This window comes from Aedes aegypti, chromosome 2 (genome assembly GCF_002204515.2).
Source record: "Aedes aegypti strain LVP_AGWG chromosome 2, AaegL5.0 Primary Assembly, whole genome shotgun sequence".
Classification (NCBI taxonomy): Eukaryota; Metazoa; Arthropoda; class Insecta; order Diptera; family Culicidae; genus Aedes; species Aedes aegypti.
The window spans coordinates 156,570,017-156,593,251 of record NC_035108.1 but is presented as its reverse complement, the minus strand read 5'-3'; the positions used below and the strand labels follow the sequence as shown (position 1 = coordinate 156,593,251).

The window sequence follows — 23,235 nt, the reverse complement described above, 5'->3', positions numbered from 1 at the left end:
ATCTAAACGTTTGCGGAGTGGAACCACAGCATACCAAAGTCAGAGGATTGCGGTTTTTACCTTTCTCTGTGTTCAACCTTTTCGGTTTGCTGCCTCTAGGGCCGTAAGGGCTTATTTCCTAAATTCTTTGCTGGATGCCTTTTCAACCGATGATAGCAAAAGAGCATCCTTTTCGTTGTCGTTGCATTTTGTTCTGATAAATGGAAAATATACATTCCTTATGTTGGGATAATTATACTGAATGGACTAGAATAATTATGCTGAATTTGCTGCCTTTTTCGTACCTACGTTTTTTTTTTTTATTTTTGTGCGTTTTATTAGGTCCGTTTGAGTTATATTACGACCACCGAAAAAATAAATTATCTTTATGGATGTTCGAATAGAACTTTTTTTAAACTAAAATTGTCAACTGGAAAAAATGTTTGAAACATGAATTATTTCATTTCCGTTTGTAAATTGTGGAACTTACCAAAACCTGGAATTATTTTCTCGGGGACTGGTTGCAAATTTCCACAATGGAAAAAAAAAACCTAAGACGTCTTTATCCTAAAGTCACTACCTATTCAGTTTCTTACGAATCGTCAAATAGAGCAGTAATCTAAGCAAATTCCTAAGAACGTTGGCGGCTGTAATCAAACAGTCTCAATGGTTTTTATTAGGACTCATAATTTGCAGATGCTTTCATCCATGCATATGGAGTTTCTTATATAAACTGTATTGGGAACTTCAAACGTGATGCAAATAAGCGAATTTATCAACATCACCGAATGTAAAATTAATAATTTTAAGCGTCGTTTGTTCCGGAGTACAAATAATCCTGGGCCACAGCAACGGACGGGAACTCTCCCATTCCGCAATCATTATTCCAATCATCCCAATCGAGCGTATAAATGGCCACTCCACCGAGGCCGTTTATCACCGCGTAGGAGTACTTCTCGGCCAGAGTGTCACTAGTCTCGGAACTGATCCAGCTCAGGTCCTTCGTGTAGTAGACGGTTTTGGTGCTGTCGTCGGCCACGGTTACATAATTTGTTTTCTGCGGACACAGCTCGTACTGCGCTAGATAGCCCGCTTTTTGGGTGTTTGATCCGGCAGGCCCAGGGCCACTAATTGGCGATGCCACGGTTGTGCGGGTTGCCCTGGCCAGCGTGTATGTGCGGGCGTAAGTGGCCACTACGATGTTGAGTTTGTCTTTTCGCACCTTGGTCGCAATCCAATCAACGATTGATGAGTTCTGTAAAACGGACGATGAAAAATTGGATTTGAATGATGGTCGATAGGAATCTGGGAAAGAAGAGCTAAGAGAAATCATTATTCATGCGTATGATAGCTAACTTTGGTAATGAATGCTTGTAGCTGAATTTTGACACAAGTTCCTAGCGAAGTTTTTATCCTTGTACCATGACCACTAGGGCGGTTCAAAATTTAAAAATGTTTAGAAATCCAATCTTCCATATGTTCCTTACCATCCTTCCCATAAAAATAGTGTTCTGTAAAATTTTCAGCTTTCTTGGTGGTCCAAAGACAATGTAGGTTTATATGAAAATTATGGAGAAATTTTGAGAAATGTTCCAAACTAGACCTTTGCACTGCCGCGCCACGCCGCTGCCGCCGATTCATTTTACGAGACGCCGACGCCTATTGTTGTATTGGCGGGGCGCCATACGCCGCTCAGCGTCCCGCCGCCGATTTTATATTTCTGATAATTCCTCAATCAATGTGAATGTGTTCAGAATTGTTTCCGGGATTTTTTTTTTACAGATTTTACCCCGTATAAAGTTTAAGTATTTGTTCATAAACTTCTGTATAAGTTACACTAGGAATTCCTCCAAGAACACCTCCGAATTTATATTCAGGAACTTATTTCATGAAATCACATCAAGGATTTTTCCGATACGTTTTTTACTGATTCCTCCAGTGACCTCTTCATAACATGCTTCAAAAGTATGTCTTCCAGGTTCTACCAGGAATTCGTGAATTTTGAAGGATTCCACTGTGAATTCTTTACGGAACTCATTATAGAATTGTTTCATATATTTCTGGAATACTTGAATTTTTTATTCGGATCTTCTTCATTTGATTATTTTTTATATTTCTTCATAAATGCTTTTGAAAACGTACCAAAAACTATTCATAAAATTTGTCCCTGCATTTCACAAAAAAAATCTAAGAATTCTTCCAAAAACTTTCCAACGATTTGTTTAGAAATTTCTTAATAAATTTCTGCACGCAATTAATTAAAAATGCATGCATTTAACTCCTAGGTCTTTTCCACCAATTACTCCATATGTGTCTCTAGTGACACATCTAGAAATCAGTAAAAGGAATACCGTTTTGATTCATATTACGGACACTTAAGGCTTCAGTGAAGTACAACTAATCACTACACATATAAATTGAATCGTTCTGTTCAAAACTTTAGCGTAATCAGGCCTTGCAAACACTTGATTTTCGAATGGTGGAAGAAGATTTTGATTCCACATCTTTAATTCATTTAAATCAATAAAAATGTTCGGCCTCTTCATGATTTTTATTCCGGACACAACCACACTTTCGCTTCATATTCCGGACACTTTGATTCGAATTCCAGACAGCTCTTGAAATACATAATCAGAATAGTCGAATCATTAATTAAACGCACTAAGCCGTTAGAAAGAAGTCAAAACTTGTTGAACATTGTAAATTTTCATGGGTTGCTATGTAAAATGTTTAAAAAAATCGTCTTTAAAATTGAGAACTTTTTGACGGCGCATTTTGAAACATTTCGAGTGAAATCTTTCCCATACAAAGTAGAATGTCCGGAATTTGAAGCTGTCCGGGATTCGAATCAAAACGGTACTCAAAAAGATCTCTTCAGTGATTCTGCCAAAAGTTTTCCATTGTTTTTTTTTTCTCAAGAGATTCTTCCAAGTATGACTTAAATAAAGGATGCTTTTAATTTCTTTAGAGAATTTATGTAAAAATAAGACACCTCTTGGAATCTTCTGAATATTGAAGAAATTCAGAAATGAAGATTTCTTCATTTTGTTTTCACAAAGATTCTAGCAAATAATTTTTCAGCAATTTTTACAAATAAAATGTTCAAGCATTCGTTTAAAGATATATCCTGAAATTCTATATAGGATTCCTTCTCGGCCCTCACCTTGTATTAAGCTTTGTCTTTGTTAAGCCATTTAAAGGTTCTTCCAGAATGAATTATCTGATTGCTCTGCAGATTTCTTCGTAAGGGAAGTGGTAGCACAATGAACAGGGGTGGTAAAATGGACATCGTGCCTAGAGAAGAAACAAATTTAATTGAATTTTTATTATGCACGGACATTTTAGAGCATAAATCGGAGTGTTCGGGTTGATACGGAGGTCAATTGTAGTGAAAATTTCAACGAAAACTAAGATTTTAGAAAACCACATATGAAAATTAGAACTGAAGTAACTTGTAGCTTGGAAGCCTTGAGGTTTTTCAGTGAGGACAGTTTCATTATGATATGATGTCAAATCTGCTACCTTTAGATTTCTTTTTGAATGGGTTAAAATCATTAATGGATATATTTTCGGGAATGCAATAAAAATTTTCAAAAATATTTGTTTTGCATGATGTTCATTTTACCACCAACAACTGTTCATTTTACCCACATAGTGCAGGTAAAATGAACATTTGCATCGTTTTTTTCTAGGGATAAAAATATGTGAAAATTTAACCATTTCAGTTTGAATTAGTATCACTGCTGTAGATAACATCCCTATTTGTTTATGTTGTGCGAAATAACTATACAACTTCCTCGTTTTTCTATCGAAAACAGGATGATATTCTTAAGATGTTCATTTTACCACCCCTTCCCCTAACTAGTCGAAGAATTCCGCTACTATTTTTTTTTTGAGATTCTTTCAATAAACTAACTCAATTTTTAAAGAATATTTTTATAAGTTATTGTTAGAGTTCTTTTTAGAATTCCTTAAGAACTGTATTTAAGATTCCTGCAGAAATTACTCCAGAGATCCAATGTGTGCAATAATAAGAACTTCAATGCAACGCATGTTTTAGCGAAAGGTGTACATAGAAGATATGAAAATACCCCTTGCCGAAGTAATTCGAAGTGACAAGATCCTGTAAAATTGCCCAAAGATGAATTGAACCTGGATGACTTCTAAATGACTAGGAGGAGATCCCCAGTATCGTTTCCGGTATAGGTGCCGCCTTTTAATATTGGCCAATTTGGTACTAAAATACATCATCAAAATGCAATGTCAAAATTCATATTTATATTTTCAAATTTATTTCTGTACGCTACAGAAACGACAATATTCATCATAAATAGGCAACAAGAACGCATAAAATAAATAGTTTTCGAATTATGAATTTTGCGGCTTAGGTGTCCGGAACTGAGAGGTCTCCCCCTACTTATTGATTTTTTTTAAATGCTGGAAATTTTCCTCTAGATATAATTTATAAATAGTTTATAAGGTATTTCTTGAGGAATCCTGCCAAAGATTCTTTCTGAATTTTAATAGATTAGTTCAAGCGTCACTTCAGGCATTCCTCATTTAATTCCCCTATGCCGTATTCTAAGGATATTTCAACACATTTTTTAATTTCTCAGAAATCTCTTCAGAGATTCTTCAGATGACTCCTGCACAAGTTCTTTCTTGGAAGCCTTTGGGTAATTTCTCTATATATACCAGCTAGAGTTTTTCGGATTTTAGTGGATTTTATTTTTGAACATTCGTGTTCTTGTACCTTTAAGTATTCCTGAAAAAAAAACAAGTTACCAACTATTCCCTATGAATCCTATCTAGTAAATAATTCATGGGTTCCTTAGAAGATTCCTCCATACATTCCAGCGTTATTTTTTTCAGGTTCTTCGATGTATCTTTTCTGAAAATATTTCTAGACTTTATCCCAGATTTTCTTCAAAGATTCATGCAAGATTTTCTCTTACTAATAATCCTTCTCCGATAATTGTCCAGGCTAATCTTCAGGCATCCTCCCAGAATAAAAAAATCTGACAAGAATTTTGGGATTGTTACAGGACAACGATTTTAATTGCTCTATTATTTGAAAAACACGAGCCCTACAGTTATAAATAGCCCACAAATATGGATCAATGTTTGATGAAATGCATAATTATTCATCATTTATTTTGAAGACTGGGCAAGATACATAAATACTTACTTATATATTTTTTTCTTGAATAACGTTAAAAACATTTAACATATGTTAGCCTGAAATCCATACAGCTGTGCTATCAGTTATAATAGATTTTGATAATTTTTTTCCATCGAAGAAAATAAGATCTGGAAATTGTAATTTTGTATGTAGGTAAAGCTTTTACCATCTAGTTCGTTCCCCACCTGTAAGCACGCTGTTCCTAACTTGTGATAAATTACTAGTTGAACCAAAAACATTCGTTTCTCATTCCCCTTAACCGGCCCAGTAAAGTCAATGCAACGTAGGAGGACATGGTGTTCAGCTATTTGGTCGAATGGATCATTTGGCCGAATTCCGTTAGGCCGAATCAAGAACAAAAAATCAAAAATTTTCAACGCTGATGTGTATGAATGTTGGCCCAATAACTGATCTGCTAGTTAACTTGTCGATCTTTATGATGTGCGAGACGTCATGGTTTTCGCTATATAGGTGCTCCAAGAGAATGCATGAAACATGCATGGTTGGTTCGTCTCTGGACTGCCAACGGTGTGCTAGGGTTTGTGTTTTTGATGATTTCATAAGAAATTTTTCCTTCTTTTAAACAAAGGCTATTCTTTCAACTTATACTGGTTTGATTACTATTGACAATAATTTTACCTTTAAATCATCGGCAGTTCTTTATAGTTATACAGGTGGACTCGATTATCCGGAGTATCATTTTTTTTCACTCCAGATAATTAAATCCTCCGAATAATCGAATCACTAAAATTTGCGATAAAAGAACATAAATATTATCTTTTTGTTGTTGTTTTGTTTATATGATACAGTGGCGTAGCCAAAGATCATTTATAGGAATATTAGGGGTCTTGAGATGGAAAAAAATAATTCGACTGGCATATACAAAAAAGGAGGTTTGCTTCCCTTACCTACGTCTAAAACTGCAAAACCATTCATATTGTATATTAAATTATCGAATGCTCAAATGTATGCATAAAAACTGAAAAACAAGAATGTCAAAAAACAAACTCCGGATAATCGAGCCCAAAATTCCGGATAATCGAATCGCGGATAATCGAGTCCAACCTGTACTGATATAACAATTATTCGCATTCTATTACAAAACCCATAACATAATTTGCACAAAATAAAATTATTCATTCAGCAGCTCTGCTTATAAAATATTGAGTATTAAGGTTCAGTAATGTATCTTTTTATATAAATTTTTATTTGAATATAGAATACCAAACCAAAGATTCATTTCTAGCAAAATGTCCAAAAATTTGAAAATGGTCAACGGCGTGACGCCGATGACGCCGCCGCCGCCGGTGCAAAAATGCCCTGACGCCGCCGCCGATTGAAAATATGTCAGCGCACAGGTCTAAATGGTTCAAAAAATAGTGTTAACTCCACTCCGCTCATTCGATTCCAGACCAAGTTTTGAGTGTCCTCCCAAAATTTGAGCTCATTTTGGATGAAAACTGAGACTGCACAAGCCCTTCAAAGTTTGTATGGAAATTACTGTGGGAAAAGCAAGCAATTTGTTCAGTTGGTGTTTGCACATGTGCTCTCGAGGGTTCGAGATATGCTGATACTATTAGATACATTTATCAGCTACAACTTCGTCGAAGACAGTTTTCAAAACGGACGACTCAGTAAGTAGTTATTGATTTATATTCAATCGGAAAATCCATAGTACCGTGATGTATCAATACCCGGATACTTAAGCAAGACCAAATGTTCAAACACTATTTTCATTGGGTTTTCTTCAGATTTAGTAAAAGTTTAATTATGCTAGTCACAGTTTTACATCAGATCTTGGGAGTACAGGGTGTCCGCAAATTATCCGTACAAACTTTGAAGACATGGCTCTATACAATCAAGCATAATAAATCCAATATTCTTGCATAGTTTTAAACATTGGCTTATTATATTCTTAAGAAGTAAGTTTGACACATTTCCGTTTTCAAATAATTGCACAACCAACCCAAATGTATTGAGGTGTCATAAAGGGAGCTGTTTTCCGAGCTTTATGATGTAAGAGAAATGTCCATACAACTCACTGGATTTAAACCGTACAATTTTCTATTTCCAGTCTTACTTGAAGCCACTACTCTGTAGATTACTTCAAATAATATTAGGACATTTGGATTCATCTCTTCTAGGTTTTAGAGATAACACATCTCCAGTATGACTAGCGGCCCTCAGGAAAAATGTCTCCGAAAAAATTAAATTTGCCTATCTCAGTAACAAGTAATTATTTCGAAATTTTTTAAAGTTGTATTTTGTGTTAACATATAGATATATTATAAAAGGTACATGGACATTGATTTTTCATTGTTTTCAATGCGAGAACATCTTTCCAATATTTTGCTGTTCGGATAATTTGCGGACACCCTGTAATGATGAATTTCATGGTGAAAACTACTATAATGTAATAACATTCTTTTAAACAATGTTGTATGTCTTGTCCATAAATCCGGACACCTGAAGCAAGCTTCGGCTTGAAATCCGGACAGCTACATTTTACCTCTTAAAACTCGTGAATTAATTCGTAAAACATGTCTCAATTCAGTTGATAATAACAGTTATAAGAATTTCAACCATGCATGGCCTCTAGAATATTTTCTAGAGCTATATATAGACGAATTTATGTCGTAATTACCTCTCATGAAACTGACGGTATCCGATTGAGGGTAGCTTGTTCAAGCTGCAACCACGAAACTACATTCACATAGTTTATTTTAGCATCAAACAGATTTCTGATAATTCATGACACTTTGAATAACTATTTTTCAAGTTTCCACTTAGAGATATGTTACAAATATTCAAACACGCTGGCAGAACACCGGGTTTTAGTAAGATATCCGGATTTGAAGTCACTTACACATAATTCCGGACAGCAGTTTTCAACGCCAATTAATGTATATTCACACAATATTTCACACTAGTGTTGTCAGATTGTTAAATTATCACTTTGTTCATGTTTACTATGGAAAAGTTGCCAAAAATACACTTTTAACAACATATCACCAATTACACGTTATGATACGTTTGTGTGATTAATAAGCACATAAACTTGCACTGTTGAAGAATGACGTTCAACTGGAGGAACATTTCTGCATTTATTTTCTATTATTTATTTTTCAATGTTAACTAGATTATAAATGATAGTAAAATGATCAGCATTATTATAAGTTGAAATTAAGAATATATTCCAGCAGTTTAATATTCGATTATACCATTAATTAATGCATAATATTCGAGTGTCCGGAAATTGGTACCGTCCGGATTTTGATTCATCACGGTAATTTCCATACAAACTTTGAAGCTTGTGCAGTCTCAGTTTTCATCCAAATCTAAGACAAGACGTGATAGGTCAGGGTACAAAAACGAAACCAATTGCCTGTCAAAAAAGACCACTTCTCATTGGTCGTTTTGGCAAAGGTCTACTTTCATATCGATGAGTTGGAATACAACAGGGCACTTTGTTGCTAGCTCAGCCGTGTTGCTAGTTCGTAGATTAGAGGTTTTATCAAAAGTTTGGAAATTTTCCATGATAACTTTTTGTTGCAAGTTTATTTATATTCGATGTTATGTTCAAAGCATGTGATCCTACAATGCTAAAATAGATGAATAATACCTAATTGAGACTAATATATAAAAATGGTGTCAACTATCTCTAAAAATATCGCCGATTTTGAATTTCAACATGATGTTTTAAAAATATAGCATCCTCTATTGCACTAAATTAATGAAGCGTACAAGAAACGAACAAATAGTGAAACTTGAGATTCGAATTTGTTCATAAGATTTGCTTCAAAAGGATACTAGTAACACTGGCGTCAAGGTTATCCACTGAAAAACAACGGGGCAGTTTTAGTTGAGCTGTCACGTCCTGTCCTAGATCCAAATGAGCTCAAATTTTGGGAGGACACTCACAACTTGTTCTAGAATCGAATGAGCGGTGTGGAGTGATTTTTTGAACCACCTTACTAGACAGCCAGACGATTCCATTCGAACTAAAATAAAGTCAATCCGTCAAGAATTGCCGAAATAGCGACAATTTAAACTTTTTTCCATTTGCTGGGCGAATACGGGTTAATTTTATGTCTGAGAATTTATTTTGATACTGGCGTCCTTATAAATTACACAGCGTAACAAAAATGACATTTTTGCGTGTCTCAAGAATAAAATTATGTATCTCTAATAGATTTGGAGTTGCTGAATCTGATGCCGCACAATGGGACAGATCGCTGTTTTCGACGGCCAAAACCTCTAGTACTCTAGATATGCACCCTAGAGGTTTGGTGTCTTCGACAAAGTGTTTTGGAATAACTTGTACTATATTTTGACAGTCAGATTTGATCTAGATAAGTGAAAACTGATCTAGATCAGTTTTATCTTTTGATAGGAGCGTCCTAGCAAAAAACTTTCTTCTGCAAAGTTGTTCATTGAGGCATTTTTGACATTTCTTCGGAAGACACTTACACTCTATCACTGACGTGGATTACGATATATGACAATTTAGTAAAAACAGTCAAAAAATCGATTTTGACCATTTTTTCATACAAAAATATGTTAAAACATTTTCTGTCATCAAGTATCAGAAGCTTAACATAAAAACAGTCTAAAAATAGTGTTTTATAAAATCCAGGATAACTCATGAAGCGGCAGATGGCGGCAGCTTATATTTTTGTATACGACTAGTCAAGAACACAAGTTTCATTGTCCTGAAGAAAAAAAAGTGGGGCCACGTGGGGCTTTTTTGTTGTGGTGGTTTGAAAACTTGATAAAAATATGTTAAAAAATGCTTATATTTGAGAAACTTTTCATAAATTTATATTTTTCAAATGTATTTCTAAAACATATTTCATGTTGACGAAGTGAAAAAGTGAAGCCCCACGTGGCCCCACTTTTCTTTCTTCGTGACAATGAAACTTATGTTCTTGGCTAGTCGTATACAAAAAATTAGCTGCCGCCATCTGCCGCTTCATGAGTTATCCTGGATTTTGTAAAACACTATTTTTTGAATGTTTTTACCAAAAATATAATTAAATTTGAAAATTTTGCTAGTGAATGAAGTAAATTTACTTGGTTATAGTTAAGCTTCTAATACTTGATGACAAAAAATGTTTTAATATTTTTTTATGAAAAAATGGTCAAAATCGATTTTTTGACTGTTTTTACTAAATTGTCATATATCGTAATCCACGTCAGTGATAGAGTGTAAATGTCTTCCGAAGAAATATCAAAAATGCCTCAATGAACAACTTTGCAGAAAAAAGTTTTTTGCTAGGACGCTCCTATCAAAAGATAAAACTGATCTAGATCAGTTTTCACTTATCTAGATCAAATCTGAATGTGTCTAAATATAGTACAAGTTATCCAAAAACGCTTTGTCGAAGACACCAAACCTCTAGGGTGCATATCTAGAGTACTAGAGGTTTTGGCCGTCGAAAACAGCGATCTGCCCCAGTGTGTGCCGTTCTCATAAATGTTCCAGCACGTCACAATTTTTAGCCATAGGTCGCCAAAGTTGCATAAAACACTTGTTGTATTCATGTTTACATAAAATTTAAAACATAATTTAACAAACTTTGTCGTGATTTAACCCACCAAGCATGCAAAATAGGGTTTCAACTTTCATGTTAGATATAATTTGGTTGAAATTGAACGAATAAATTTAAATTAAATCGATATTTTTATCATGCTTGCAGTTTCCATACAAAATGAAAAACTTCTATGAAAATCTACAGTACTTTTCTAGGCCATTAAAAAATAGCTTTTGAGCATCAGTAGTTTAATGAACTTTTATAATAAGTATTGTTATAAACATGAAGTTTAAATTCTACAGCAAATTAAGCGAATGAATTGCCACACAAGCTGTGAAACTTGCATGCAAGTTTGATGAAATATTCATTTTTTTCATTTTCAACAGTAATTATTTCGAAAACTATTCGGCAATGGATTCAGCAACCCTTTATTAAGAAAATAGCGGAATTTTGGTGCTTTAAACAAAATTTTGTAAGTGCTTTACGCATTTCGGTGCATCTTGAAGACTGGTCATCATGGCCATCCATACGTTACGGCACTGGTTATAGTTCACGCTGGCGAGCCGGTATCGCTTTCCACTGCCGTTCCGCTATCATTGAGTGCCTTTACTATTGCAGTACTAGCCTGGAGTAGTTTTCAATACTATTTTTACTGTTTCACAAAACATTTTCAACACTGAAGCACTGACAACTAATTATGGTACAATACTAAACAATAGACTATAGGTAAGTGCTATTTGTGCGCCATGGGTCGGAATGCTGAATGCCTTCATACTGCATACGAATGAAAATAGGGACTACTCAGAAGCGAACAAAAAACTAATGAATCGTGAATGCATGCAGCCAACGTCAAACTTACCACACTTATTGGGCTGGTGTTATCGGAGTACATCGGAGCTACATTGTTGGTCCATATTTCCACCCCGTCGGTAAAATTGAATGCATACACGTTGATCATGTCAGCATACCTGATACGAAGAAAAAATAATGTATTTATAGGTATTTATATGGCTCTATCTGATTCATAGACTATGTAGGATTAAGGTTCAATCAATGGTAATACAATAATAAATATTGTAATGATGCATTTCAACCGAAGATTCCACACAATGTACAAAAATATAATCTATGTGCTGACACAGAAGCAGAAAATCAAATGAAATAGAATGCACTTATTTATAGCTTCTGTCACAGTCATACAGACGTCACACTTAATTCAGCTCTCTCGGTGTATCGTTTTGTCGTTATTATTACCTACATATTCAGTAAGTCGGCGGTAGCATCGCATAAGATGACGGTGCTGCATTAAAATAACATTTTACTTGTTTTTTGGTGAACAAGTTAATGCTGGAAAACCTGAAGTTCATAAATGCAAGTATAAATTTGGATAAAATTAGATGCAAAATTATGAAAAATAATGGAATCGTTCTGGTGAGATTCGATCTCACAACTCTAGTCGCAATCTGGGATGTGCAGGGATGAGGATGGGAGAATCTTGACGAATCAACGTGTTGTGATCGAAAGGTGTAAGCAGCACTTCGATGAACACCCGAATCAAGGATGCCATTCATCATCTCAAGAACAATAAAGCTGCTGCTAAGGATGGTAACCATTTTCATTTCATTTATTTAGTTAACATCTACACAGATAACACTGAATCAACAATTTCACGCCACAATACTCGGTTCGTGGCCGCATCTCTCCATCCTCGGTTCTGCCCCACGCTCGCCAAATCGATACGCACTTGATCCGCCCACCTAGCTCGCTGCGCTCCACGCCTTCTTGTACCAACCGGATCCGAAGCGAACACCATCTTTGCAGGGTTGCTGTCCGGCATTCTTGCAACATGCCCTGCCCATCGTATCCTTCCAGCTTTGGCCACCTTCTGGATACTGGGTTCGCCGTAGAGTTGGGCGAGCTCGTGGTTCATCCTTCGCCGCCACACACCGTTCTCCTGCACACCGCCGAAGATCGTCCTAGGCACCCGACGTTCGAAGACTCCAAGTGCTTGCAGGTCCTCCTCGAGCATCGTCCACGTTTCATGCCCGTAGAGGACTACCGGCCTTATGAGCGTTTTGTACATGGTACATTTGGTGCGGGCGTGAATCTTTTTTGACCGCAGCTTCTTCTGGAGGCCATAGTAGGCCCGACTTCCACTGATGATGCGCCTCCGTATTTCACGGCTAACGTTATTGTCAGCCGTCAGCAAGGATCCAAGGTAGACGAACTCGTCGACCACCTCGAACGTATCCCCGTCTATCGTAACACTGCTACCTAGGCGAGCCCTGTCGCGCTCGGCCCCACCAGCTAGCATGTACTTTGTCTTGGCCGCATTCACCACCAGTCCAACTTTTGCTGCCTCGCGTTTCAGGCGGGTGTACAGGTCTGCCACCTTTTCAAATGTTCGGCCGACGATGTCCATATCATCCGCGAAGCAAACAAATTGACTGGATTTCGTAAAAATCGTACCCCGGCTGTTAAGCCCGGCTCTCCGCATAACACCTTCTAGCGCAATATTGAACAACAGGCACGAAAGTCCATCACCTTGTCGTAGTCCCCGGTGGGATCCAAACGAACTGGAGTGTTCGCCTGAAACCTTCACACAATTTTGCACACCTTCCATCGTCGCTCTTATCAGTCTCGTGAGCTTCCCGGGAAAGCTGTTCTCGTCCATGATTTTCCATAGCTCTACGCGGTCGATACTGTCGTATGCCGCCTTGAAATCGATGAAAAGGTGATGCGTTGGGACCTGGTATTCACGACATTTTTGGAGGATTTGCCGTACAGTAAAGATCTGGTCCGTTGTCGATCGGCCGTCAACGAAGCCGGCTTGATAACTTCCCACGAACTTGTTTACTACGGGTGACAAACGACGGAAGATGATCTTGAATAATACTTTGTAGGCCGCATTTAGAATGGTGATCGCTCGAAAGTTCTCACAGTCTAACTTGTCGCCTTTCTTGTAGATGGGGCAGATTACCCCTTCCTTCCACTCCTCCGGTAGCTGTTCTGTTTCCCAGATTGTGCCTATCAGCCGGTGCAGACAAATGGCCAGCCTTTCCGGACCCATCTTTATGAGTTCAGCTCCGATACCATCCTTACCAGCAGCTTTATTGTTCTTGAGCTGGTGAATGGCATCCTTAACCTCCCTCAAAGTAGGGGCTGGTTGGTTTCCATCTTCCGCAGTACTGACGAAGGCATTTCCTCCGTTGTCCCGTCCTTCATTGCCTGAGCTCTCAGCACCATTCAGGTGCTCGTCGAAGTGTTGCTTCCACCTTTCGATCACCTCACGCTCGTCCATCAGAATGCTCCCATCCTTATCCCTGCACATCTCGGCTCGCGGCACGAAGCCGTTGCGGGATGCGTTGAGCTTCTGATAGAACCTACGCGTTTCCTGAGACCGGCACAGCTGTTCCATCTCCTCGCACTCCGTCTCCTCCAGGCGGCGTTTTTTCTCCCGAAAGAGGCGGGTCTGCTGTTGCCGTTTCTGTTTATAGCGTTCCACGTTCTGCCGGGTCCCTTGCTGCAGCATGACCGCCCGCGCTGCATTCTTCTCCTTCAAAACCTCCTGGCACTCCTCGTCGAACCAATCGTTCCGTCGACTCCGTCCCACGTACCCGACGTTGCTCTCAGCTGCATCGTTGATGGCTGCTTTTACTGTTCTCCAGCAGTCCTCAAGAGGGGCTTCGTCCAGCTCACCCTCATCCGGTAATGCAGCCTCGAGTTGCTGCGCGTATGCCGCTGCGACATCCGGTTGCTTGAGCCGCTCTAGGTCATACCGGGGCGGCCGTCGGTACCGTACGTTGTTAACGACGGAGAGTTTTGGGCGCAGTTTGACCATCACCAGATAGTGGTCAGAGTCGATGTTAGCGCCACGATAGGTCCTGACGTCGATTATGTCGGAGAAGTGCCGACCATCAATCAGAACGTGGTCGATTTGTGATTCTGTCTGCTGTGGTGATCTCCAGGTGTATCGGTACGGAAGGCTGTGCTGGAAGTAGGTGCTACGAATGGCCATATTCTTGGAGGCGGCAAAATCAATTAGTCGTAGGCCGTTTTCGTTCGTCAGCCGGTGGGCGCTGAACTTTCCAATCGTCGGTCTGAATTCCTCCTCCTGGCCAACCTGAGCGTTTAGATCTCCTATGATGATTTTGACGTCGTGGCTTGGGCAACTGTCGTACTCGCGTTCAAGCTGCGCGTAAAAAGCGTCTTTATCATTATCAGTGCTTCCGGAGTGAGGGCTGTGCACGTTTATTATACTGAAGTTGAAGAACCGGCCTTTGATCCTCAACTTGCACATTCTCTCATTGATCGGCCACCACCCGATCACGCGCCTCTGCATATCACCCATCACTATAAAAGCTGTTCCCAGCTCATGTGTATTGCCGCAGCTCTGGTAGATGGTATGGTTACCTCTAAACGTTCGCACCATTGATCCCTTCCAACACACTTCCTTCAACGCTACGATGCCGAATCCACGGTCCTTCAGCACGTCGGCGAGTATGCGTGTGCTCCCGATGAAGTTGAGAGATTTACAGTTCCACGTACCGAGCTTCCAATCGCTAGTCCCTTTACGTCGCTGTGGTCTTCGCCGATTGTCCCGGTTCGTATTCGCTCGTTGATTATTCGTTGCTTGATTTTTTTACGGCTGGCTTGCAGGGCCTGACACCAACCCCCTAGATTTCCGGAGGACCATTCCCCCTAAATGTTCGGAGGACCATAGTGCGCAGTTTAGCTTAGAGTCCTTCTCTGGCACTCGGACGATGATCAGCCGCCCCTGACATGGGGAACAGACGCTGTTGTGAGCCGCTCCTAACATGGAGTACAGACGCTCAAGGATTGCAGAAGCAAAAGCAAAAGCAAACCCCCCCTTCCCTGTCAGCATACGACCAAAGTTCCCACCGGGGGTTGGTTACCCGATCTTCCCTAAGGTTACTCGTACCCCGGCCAGTACCGCGAGGAGGTAGGGATAGGAGTTGCTGGGCAAGGGCTAAGGACCGCACAAAGGGGTCTATTTTATTCCTTCAGGTACGCGAGGTACCAATGGTACGCCATGCCCAGCCATTTACCAAGGATGGTAACCATGCTGGACTAATAAAGATGGATCTGGTCATTTGTCTGCACCGGTGCGGAATAAAGCAATGCATCTAACTTCAAATTTCTAGAAAATGGAAACTTTAATCGAAAAAATATTCAGTAGGTGTGATAGCCATAATCATGACATGAATAATACCATTGTGTTATCTACGTGAAAAATGCAAACAAAATAAACCCCATAAACGATTAATCTTCTCTCTTCCAATCAAATTTGCATTTACCTAGCTTCTACCGTACTACACCAGGAGTTACTTACAAGCTCAGCGTAGTGCTATCGTAAGCATTAGAAAACACGGCCTTGCTTGGCGAAACGGAAACCGCCAATAGCTTATTTATCATGTTGAGCCTGGCACGAAGTCGGATGATGAACTTCTGGAAATTGACCTGCAAAGAGAAGGGAGACGAATTTTGCGCTCAACGACCCATGATCCTACTAAATGAACATGGGCTCCCGGGCTAGTGTACAGTGGTTCGATCTAGAAAAAAATGTCGGCCAAAACCTCAATCTCTCCTGTAAATGATGAATATTATTAAATTTATGCTTAACTTATATATTTCATATATTTCCTGAAGCATTTAAAGCCTTCTTCTTCTTTTTTTCTGGCGTTACGTCCAAAACAGGACAGAGCCTGCTTAGTGTTTTATGAACACTTTCACAGTTATTAACTGAGAGTTTTTTTTGCCTGTGTACATCGTGTGGCAGGTACGAAGATACTCTGAGCCATGGGAAGTCGAGAAAATTCCCAATCCGAACAGATCCTCGACCGGCAGGATTAGGATACAGTTAATAATTCTTCACAATAACATTTTGTTAGCTGGAATATAGAACCTCAATCCGCAAAATTGAAACGAAAACAATACAAAGCTTTTATCTTTTAAAAATAAGTTGGAGAAACAAATGGAAGTGTCTACTAAAACAATCTTCACAACAACAATGGATTGATAATTTCCTACATGAGATATTTCCAGAAAAAATCCTGTAAGAATTTCTGAAGTATTTACAGCCTATTTTTTAAAAGAATGCAAAGTTTATGATTCAAACATTAGAAGATTGGACGCCAAAAATTATTGCGGCATTTTGTTTTATTTTTTGTGGGCATCACAAATTGCGTTCACAATCATCGGATTATCGCACTTAGGGTCAATTTCTTCACCATGGCTTAAGCCGTTAACCACGCTTACCCATATAGTTAAACTAGGTTTAAGGCCTCAGCGGTGGTGAAGAAATCGGGCCTTAGATCCATTGGAAACAAAAAATAACTAAAAATGGAGGTGGGACACTTCGCATATTCCTGAAAGAAGAGACGAACCAGCCAAGGGCTGAAAGTCTCTCAAATAAAGAAAATTCATTCATTCATTCACTTCGCATAAGGACGTTTCGCATAAGGACGTTTCGCATACGGACGTTTGGCATAATGGACATTTGTCAGAATGAGAATTCTATGCCTTCTATAAAATACTACCTCTTCTTCTATGAAACTGGTTTATGCGAAACGTCCATTATACGAATCGTCTTTATGCGAAATGGGTCACCACCCTTAAAATGTAGCCTTAAAGTATAGCCCATGTATAAAAGAAGGTGTTTTTCTTAATTTCAAAACAATAGTTTTATACCTAAAATTATGGTTACTTCATATAAAGAAAGAACATCCAATGTTTGAAAGAAGGGTAAATTTGTGGTAAATATATCAAACCCTTCAATGCAAAAAATTGTTCCAAAAGCATAACTCAAAAGAAAAACTGAAATTAGAAATAAGGGTAATTTCTGGATAAATTATAAAATACTATTGACAATAACTTTCCTAATATGCTTTACTTTATTTGAGAGCATATGATTGTTGAATAAAGTGTCTATTTTGTATCGATTAACTCCAAAATAAGCCTGATGTCCTCAGAGGGATTAAAAAGAAACGTAAAAATGAATGTCATCTTAAGAAATACTTGTTTTTAGACTCATTGTGCCAAACGACTTTATGCCAAATGACCTACCGACGTTTTGGAATGCTCATCGTGGATGAAAAAGGAGTATGGATGTCTTTTATAGTTTAAAGTTCCATACAAAAATATGTAGAAGTTGTATTAAATGATCTTTTTTGTGTAAAAATCTTGAATGAACTTTTTAGGTAGCTAATATAAGTTGAGTTTTGGAAACATTAGGAGAAAGCTTCCATTTTTGCAAGTATGAAGAAAAAATATCCAAACGTTTTTGCAATCTTCTCCAGATGATACGGAGGCTTCGTTCTTTGGCGGAGAGGCCTATGTCATCAACAAACAAAGATTTTTGACATACATTCGATAACTCTGGAAAGTTGAATGTAGAAATATTGTATAATATTGATCCCTTGAGGAGCAGTAATCTCAACAGCTGAACAGTTCGGTGAAATAAAATTTCGTCGTGAAACGTAATTTCGTCGGAATTTTACGGATTCCGGTGAATTTTTACCGAATACTGTGAAAATTTACCGTATTCCGTTAATTTATTTCACCGAACCGTTCAGCTGTTGAGATTTCACAGGAATCCGTAAGGTGAATGAGCTGTCACATGCCTAGTATTGGTGCTAAAATTTAGTGGTAGCATATTACGGATTTACCGGTTGCCATTCCGGTGCTCCAAAAGGACCAGAATAACCATCCTTTAATCCTCTTAGTAAAATACATCCAAACATAAAAAATCGTAAATAATTGGACACCATTCATTTGGTTTTGGGGTATAAATCCGATGTGAATTACATATTCAAAACTGCGATGGAAACATATTTTTCGGATGTTCCAGGTTTCCCGTACCGTATATGAATAAGTACCTATTCAACAATATGAGGATGGTTCAGATTACATGTTTAGTTACAAAACTACAGGTTGTCAAAGTAAGGGTCTCTAAAGGGACTTTGTTCAGATCTAGCTGGTTCCCGGTGACCACAATAACCCAATCTGTACCTGCAAGAGGGTTTCTAAAACTAGACATGTGTGCCTTTCATTTATCCAACTGAAATCGGTCAACACACTGATTCTTGTGAGCTGTTTAAATTTCACCCTAAGTCACAATTTGTAACTTTTTGTTAGGGGACTGAGGAAGATTAAGTAAGCGATCGTTAACTGAAAAATGAAAATTGTTGGAGATCCTGCCAGGGGAATTCCTGCTACGAAGAGCGTTGCCGTTCATCTGCCTGGTACGAGCCTCAAAAGTTATACATTTTGTTTCCCCCGCAATTTACGCATACAAGGAGAAATCAGACTACCCTAAAAATAAGTTCTTTTTACTCAAATTTGGGTAAACTGCATTTAGTTTTTACCCACGGTTGGGTTGTTTTGCCTCTCTCGCGACAGCAATGTTGTCAAAAACAGAGAGAGACGCACCGACACAGCGTCGAAGTTCAATGGAATAAGCCAAATTTGGGTTCTTTCGAGTTTACCTAACGTTAAGTTGTTTTAACCCATCACGGAGACTTCGAAAGCTAACGCTGGGTAGATTTTTTTGCACTGAGTTGTTTATTTTGCCGCTGTCAAAGGGAAACAACCTAATGATAGGTATATCTCAGTTAACCCAAATTTAGGTTATCCCACGGAAGAGCCGAATTGCGTCAAAAGAAGTCAAAGTTGGGTTGATTTGCGGCTCCGTGTACATTTTTTTGGTATCTTCCTTCACATGACAGACGTCCTTAGCATGAGAAAAACCTCTGCAAATCAACATCCATGCGACGATGTTTTGTACCACTTTTGGCACCGTTGGCACTGGGTTTCCTCCAGGTTTCTGGATATGTTCCCATTTCACACATAACATAAATTTTGCTTTTTCTAAAGCTTCAATATTATTTAAAGTGAACGTAATAATATTCTTTAGAAACTCTGTCCGACGAATGCCAGATTGGGTTCTCTTTTTCATAATGATGACTTGGACTGGGAATAATCTAAGTAAATCATAGGGTAACCAATATATTTTGGACCCCCTGGACCATTTTCCTGCAAATTTCCCAGTTTAAATCGAGAGACCAACTCAATTTGCATGCCATTTGGAAAGATAGGACTATTCCGCACTTGCATCAACCGTTTGTACATAGAAAATGTGTTTATTTTATCTAAAATTAATTTAATTTAATTGGTACATTCATGCAACCGTTACAACACGTTACACACAGAAATTGAAGCCGTCAGAATTTTTTCAAATTTCTGAACTAAAAGCGTAGAATTTCTTCGGTTTTCCATTGTCAATCGAATGATTAGACTATAGGCAAGCATATTATACAAAAAGTGTTGTGGACTTTGTCGCCAAACGATAAAAAATGCCGAGGGTCCAAAATATATACTTTGAGGGTCCAAAATGTATAGGTGTGTCCAAAATAATGAAAAACCGTGCTTCACAATTTAATTATTTTCGACGTTTTTTGGATCCTACATAACCGTAAGGGCATTTTTATCTAGTAGATGAAGTTTTTTTTTCTACATTTTGGCATGTTCTTTGACTTGGTTACGCTTTGCAATTAATTGATTGGGGCAAACAGCTAAAATCACTTCCTTAGGGGGTCCAAAATACGACCGTTACCCTATATTCCATTTTTGATTTCTTCAGATGACGTAACGTCACTTGAAAAACCTTGAAAAACCTTTCAAGACGACCTTGAAAAAACATTCAGTTGTGTAGTCATAAGTAAAAAATGTACTTCTTCTCTTTGAGATGTTTGAGAAGAAGTTCGCGATCTTTAAGAATTTCCGGCAAAACGCGACTTTCTCCTTTCTTTGCGATTTGGAAGGAAACCTTGATTCCCCTAATGGAGTTCAAGATCTCCTGCTTAAATCCTCCAAATTCGGAACAACTGACAGCGATTGGCATTGGATTCTTTACTTGAAATAAAGATCTTGGCCTAGAGGCTGCTTCGATTTGATGTTTGAAAAATTTGTTTAAAGCATCGAGCTGATTGCTCATTACCATTGACCATTTCAACCTCGGAAGAAAGCGCACGCGAAACGTCTTTTCTTCTATTTTTATCTCGTTTGCCTTTTTTGGAAGGCAGTTGTAAGTTCAGAGATTTACTCTTCCTTTCGTTCGTGGTTGTACTCGTGTTTAGTGAATAAACGAAAGAAGACGTAATCTTATAAGAGTTTTTTTTTCAAAGACGTTGTCCAAGAAGGATTACCAACGAAAAATCGAAGGCACGGGTCCAAACAAGGATCAAAAATGGATTAGTAGAGGAGAAAATAGTACTGAAAAGTGCCTGTTTGAAGCACTGAAAAGTATTTTTTTTTAGCATTGAGAAGTACAATTTTATTGCTTTCGAGAGCAGAAAAAAAATGTTGTACGCACAGCACGAGGGTACGATGCGTGATGTTAACTCTAATAGAGTTGTATAAAATTCAAAATTCAATTAATCTGCTAGAAACATTAAATTTCAACTACCGTTTTGATTCATATTACGGACAGCTTCAAATTCCGGACACTCTACTTTGTATGGGAAACTTTTCACACGAAATATTTCAATATTTGTCGTTCAAAAGTTCCCACTTTCGAGGCTCGTTTTGATAAGCATTTTTCATGGAAATCTATTAAAATTTAAAATGCTCAACTACCTTACACGTCTCTCTAGTGGTTGGGTAATTTCAATTGATGATTTGGCATTTCCAACTATGATTTTCATGAGCTGTCCAGAATTCGAATCAAAGTGTCCGGAATATGAGGCAAAAGTGAGGAAGCGTCCGGAATAAGAATCATGAAAAGTATGCACATTTCCATTTATTTCAATATTTTTTTTGTTGCGAAATCGAAATCTTCACCCACCATCCGAAAGTTAAGTGGTTTAGGAGTTCGGTGACGCTGAGGAATCATACAGAATGATATATTTTATATTGTGCTCTGCAAGATAAATCCACGTAATGCGATTATCTGAAAATGTCGATATACCGTCGCAGTGATAATGAAAATCACCAAATGTTTCAGATTTAGCTAATTTGAAACATTTGTGTCCTTGAAGGACGAAAAAATCCTAGCCTACTTGAATTTTGACGTTGCGTTTGAATTGCGCGCATATCTTCTGCGCGTTACCGCCGCCGCTGGATGTGGATTTAATATAAGCGCCGCAATATGCTTTTTGATAAGTTAAACTTCACTGAGTGCTTAAGTGTCCGTAATATGAATCAAAACGGTACAACGGTGTTAAGTTAACCGTTCGTAGAAATACTTCGAAAATATATTTAAGGTATGCCTGCACAATCTATGGATTTTCTGAGGATAAATGTTTCAAGAAAATAACTTTGAGTTTTTAGATTTTTGAGGTTTTGGCCGCCTTTGAACTACTGTGTGCTGTGGGGTCGGAAAACAACATTCTTACCTTGTCGGATGATTGACCACCCCGATTGGCCGGGTAGCGCCAGTCTATGTCGATACCGTCGAAGTTGTGGCGGGTCAAAAACAGCGCTATATTATTGATGAGGGTATCTGGGTAAGAGGCTACAGCCTATGGAAAACGAATCAAGGGTAAACGAGTTGCGTAGAATCTTTTTGTTTGTCTTTTTTCTAGGTTGAGGGGATTACAAAAAAATATTTACCGTCGAAAATGTGGCACTGCTTTCATAAATTCCCCCAAGTAGAATCATCAATTTGGAGTCGGCTGTGCGAAGGTTTTGGAAAAACAAGAAACCAGCTGAAATGGAAAATATTAGAGCTTCGTTAGGAATTGAGAGCACAGAATGGAAGATGGGATAATACTCTCTGTGTCAAAGTTTTCGTTCAAAAGCCGAATTTCTCCTTTTGTAGTTAATCCGATTCCAATGTAGGTGTAGTGGGTACACTTTGCTGGGCTCAGTGCATCTGGTGAAAGTGGGGTGGGATAGCTGGCAGCATGGCTATCATAATAGCACACAATGTCTGGAATTTAACACGAGACATTTTCGAATATTCAATATTTGCACTTTCCAGCTACGTAAATATCATTCAAAATCACATTACTTTGCGCCGAGGCACAGTAGAATAAGTACGGTGTTATAAGATAGATGATTCGTATCATATTTTTTCTGTAAACTACGATATGTATATATCGTTCAAAAAAGGTGCAATCAGTCCAACTGCAGAATAGATACTGAAAAGCTGAAGCATAAACTTTTTTTTTCTGAAAACAGACATGCAGAAGCAAACAAATTTGGTATGTGTGTATTCAACTGTATCATGCAAACATGCTCTTCCCAAAAACCCGCTGAACGAAACTTTCTCGGTGGAATTGAGGAGATATAGATATATAAACAGTAAATTAACGATATTTGCCTTAGGGGCACATATAGGGGCGTTTCATAAACCACGTGGTAATGAAATATTTTAAGGGGGGAGGAGTTAGAGCAAATTGCCACGAAAATGCCAAAGGTAGGTAATTAGCATTGTCGACCACGTGGTGTTATGGGTTGTTCAGAAAGTGTTGGTTCAAAACAAACGCTATATCCGAACCATAGTTTAACGATAGTTTA

General features: G+C 38.2%; 2 protein-coding genes across 2 annotated transcripts in view; one reads left to right on the top strand and one right to left on the bottom strand.

Moving 5' to 3' along the window:
• LOC23687733 (G-protein coupled receptor daf-37) overlaps nt 1-23,235 on the top strand; it is a 511,826-nt gene that overhangs the window by 344,603 nt on the left and 143,988 nt on the right. The gene's annotated exons all lie outside the window — the stretch shown is intronic.
• Nucleotides 608-22,837, bottom strand: LOC5570782 (chitotriosidase-1). The gene is made up of 7 exons (XM_021842904.1): nt 22,727-22,837; nt 22,487-22,645; nt 22,327-22,421; nt 22,110-22,235; nt 16,049-16,176; nt 11,555-11,663; nt 608-1,234 (listed from the first exon to the last, which is right to left on the bottom strand). Exons 1-7 carry the CDS (start codon nt 22,782-22,784, stop codon nt 785-787), a joined length of 1,125 nt encoding a protein of 374 aa, XP_021698596.1. The 5' UTR covers nt 22,785-22,837; the 3' UTR covers nt 608-784.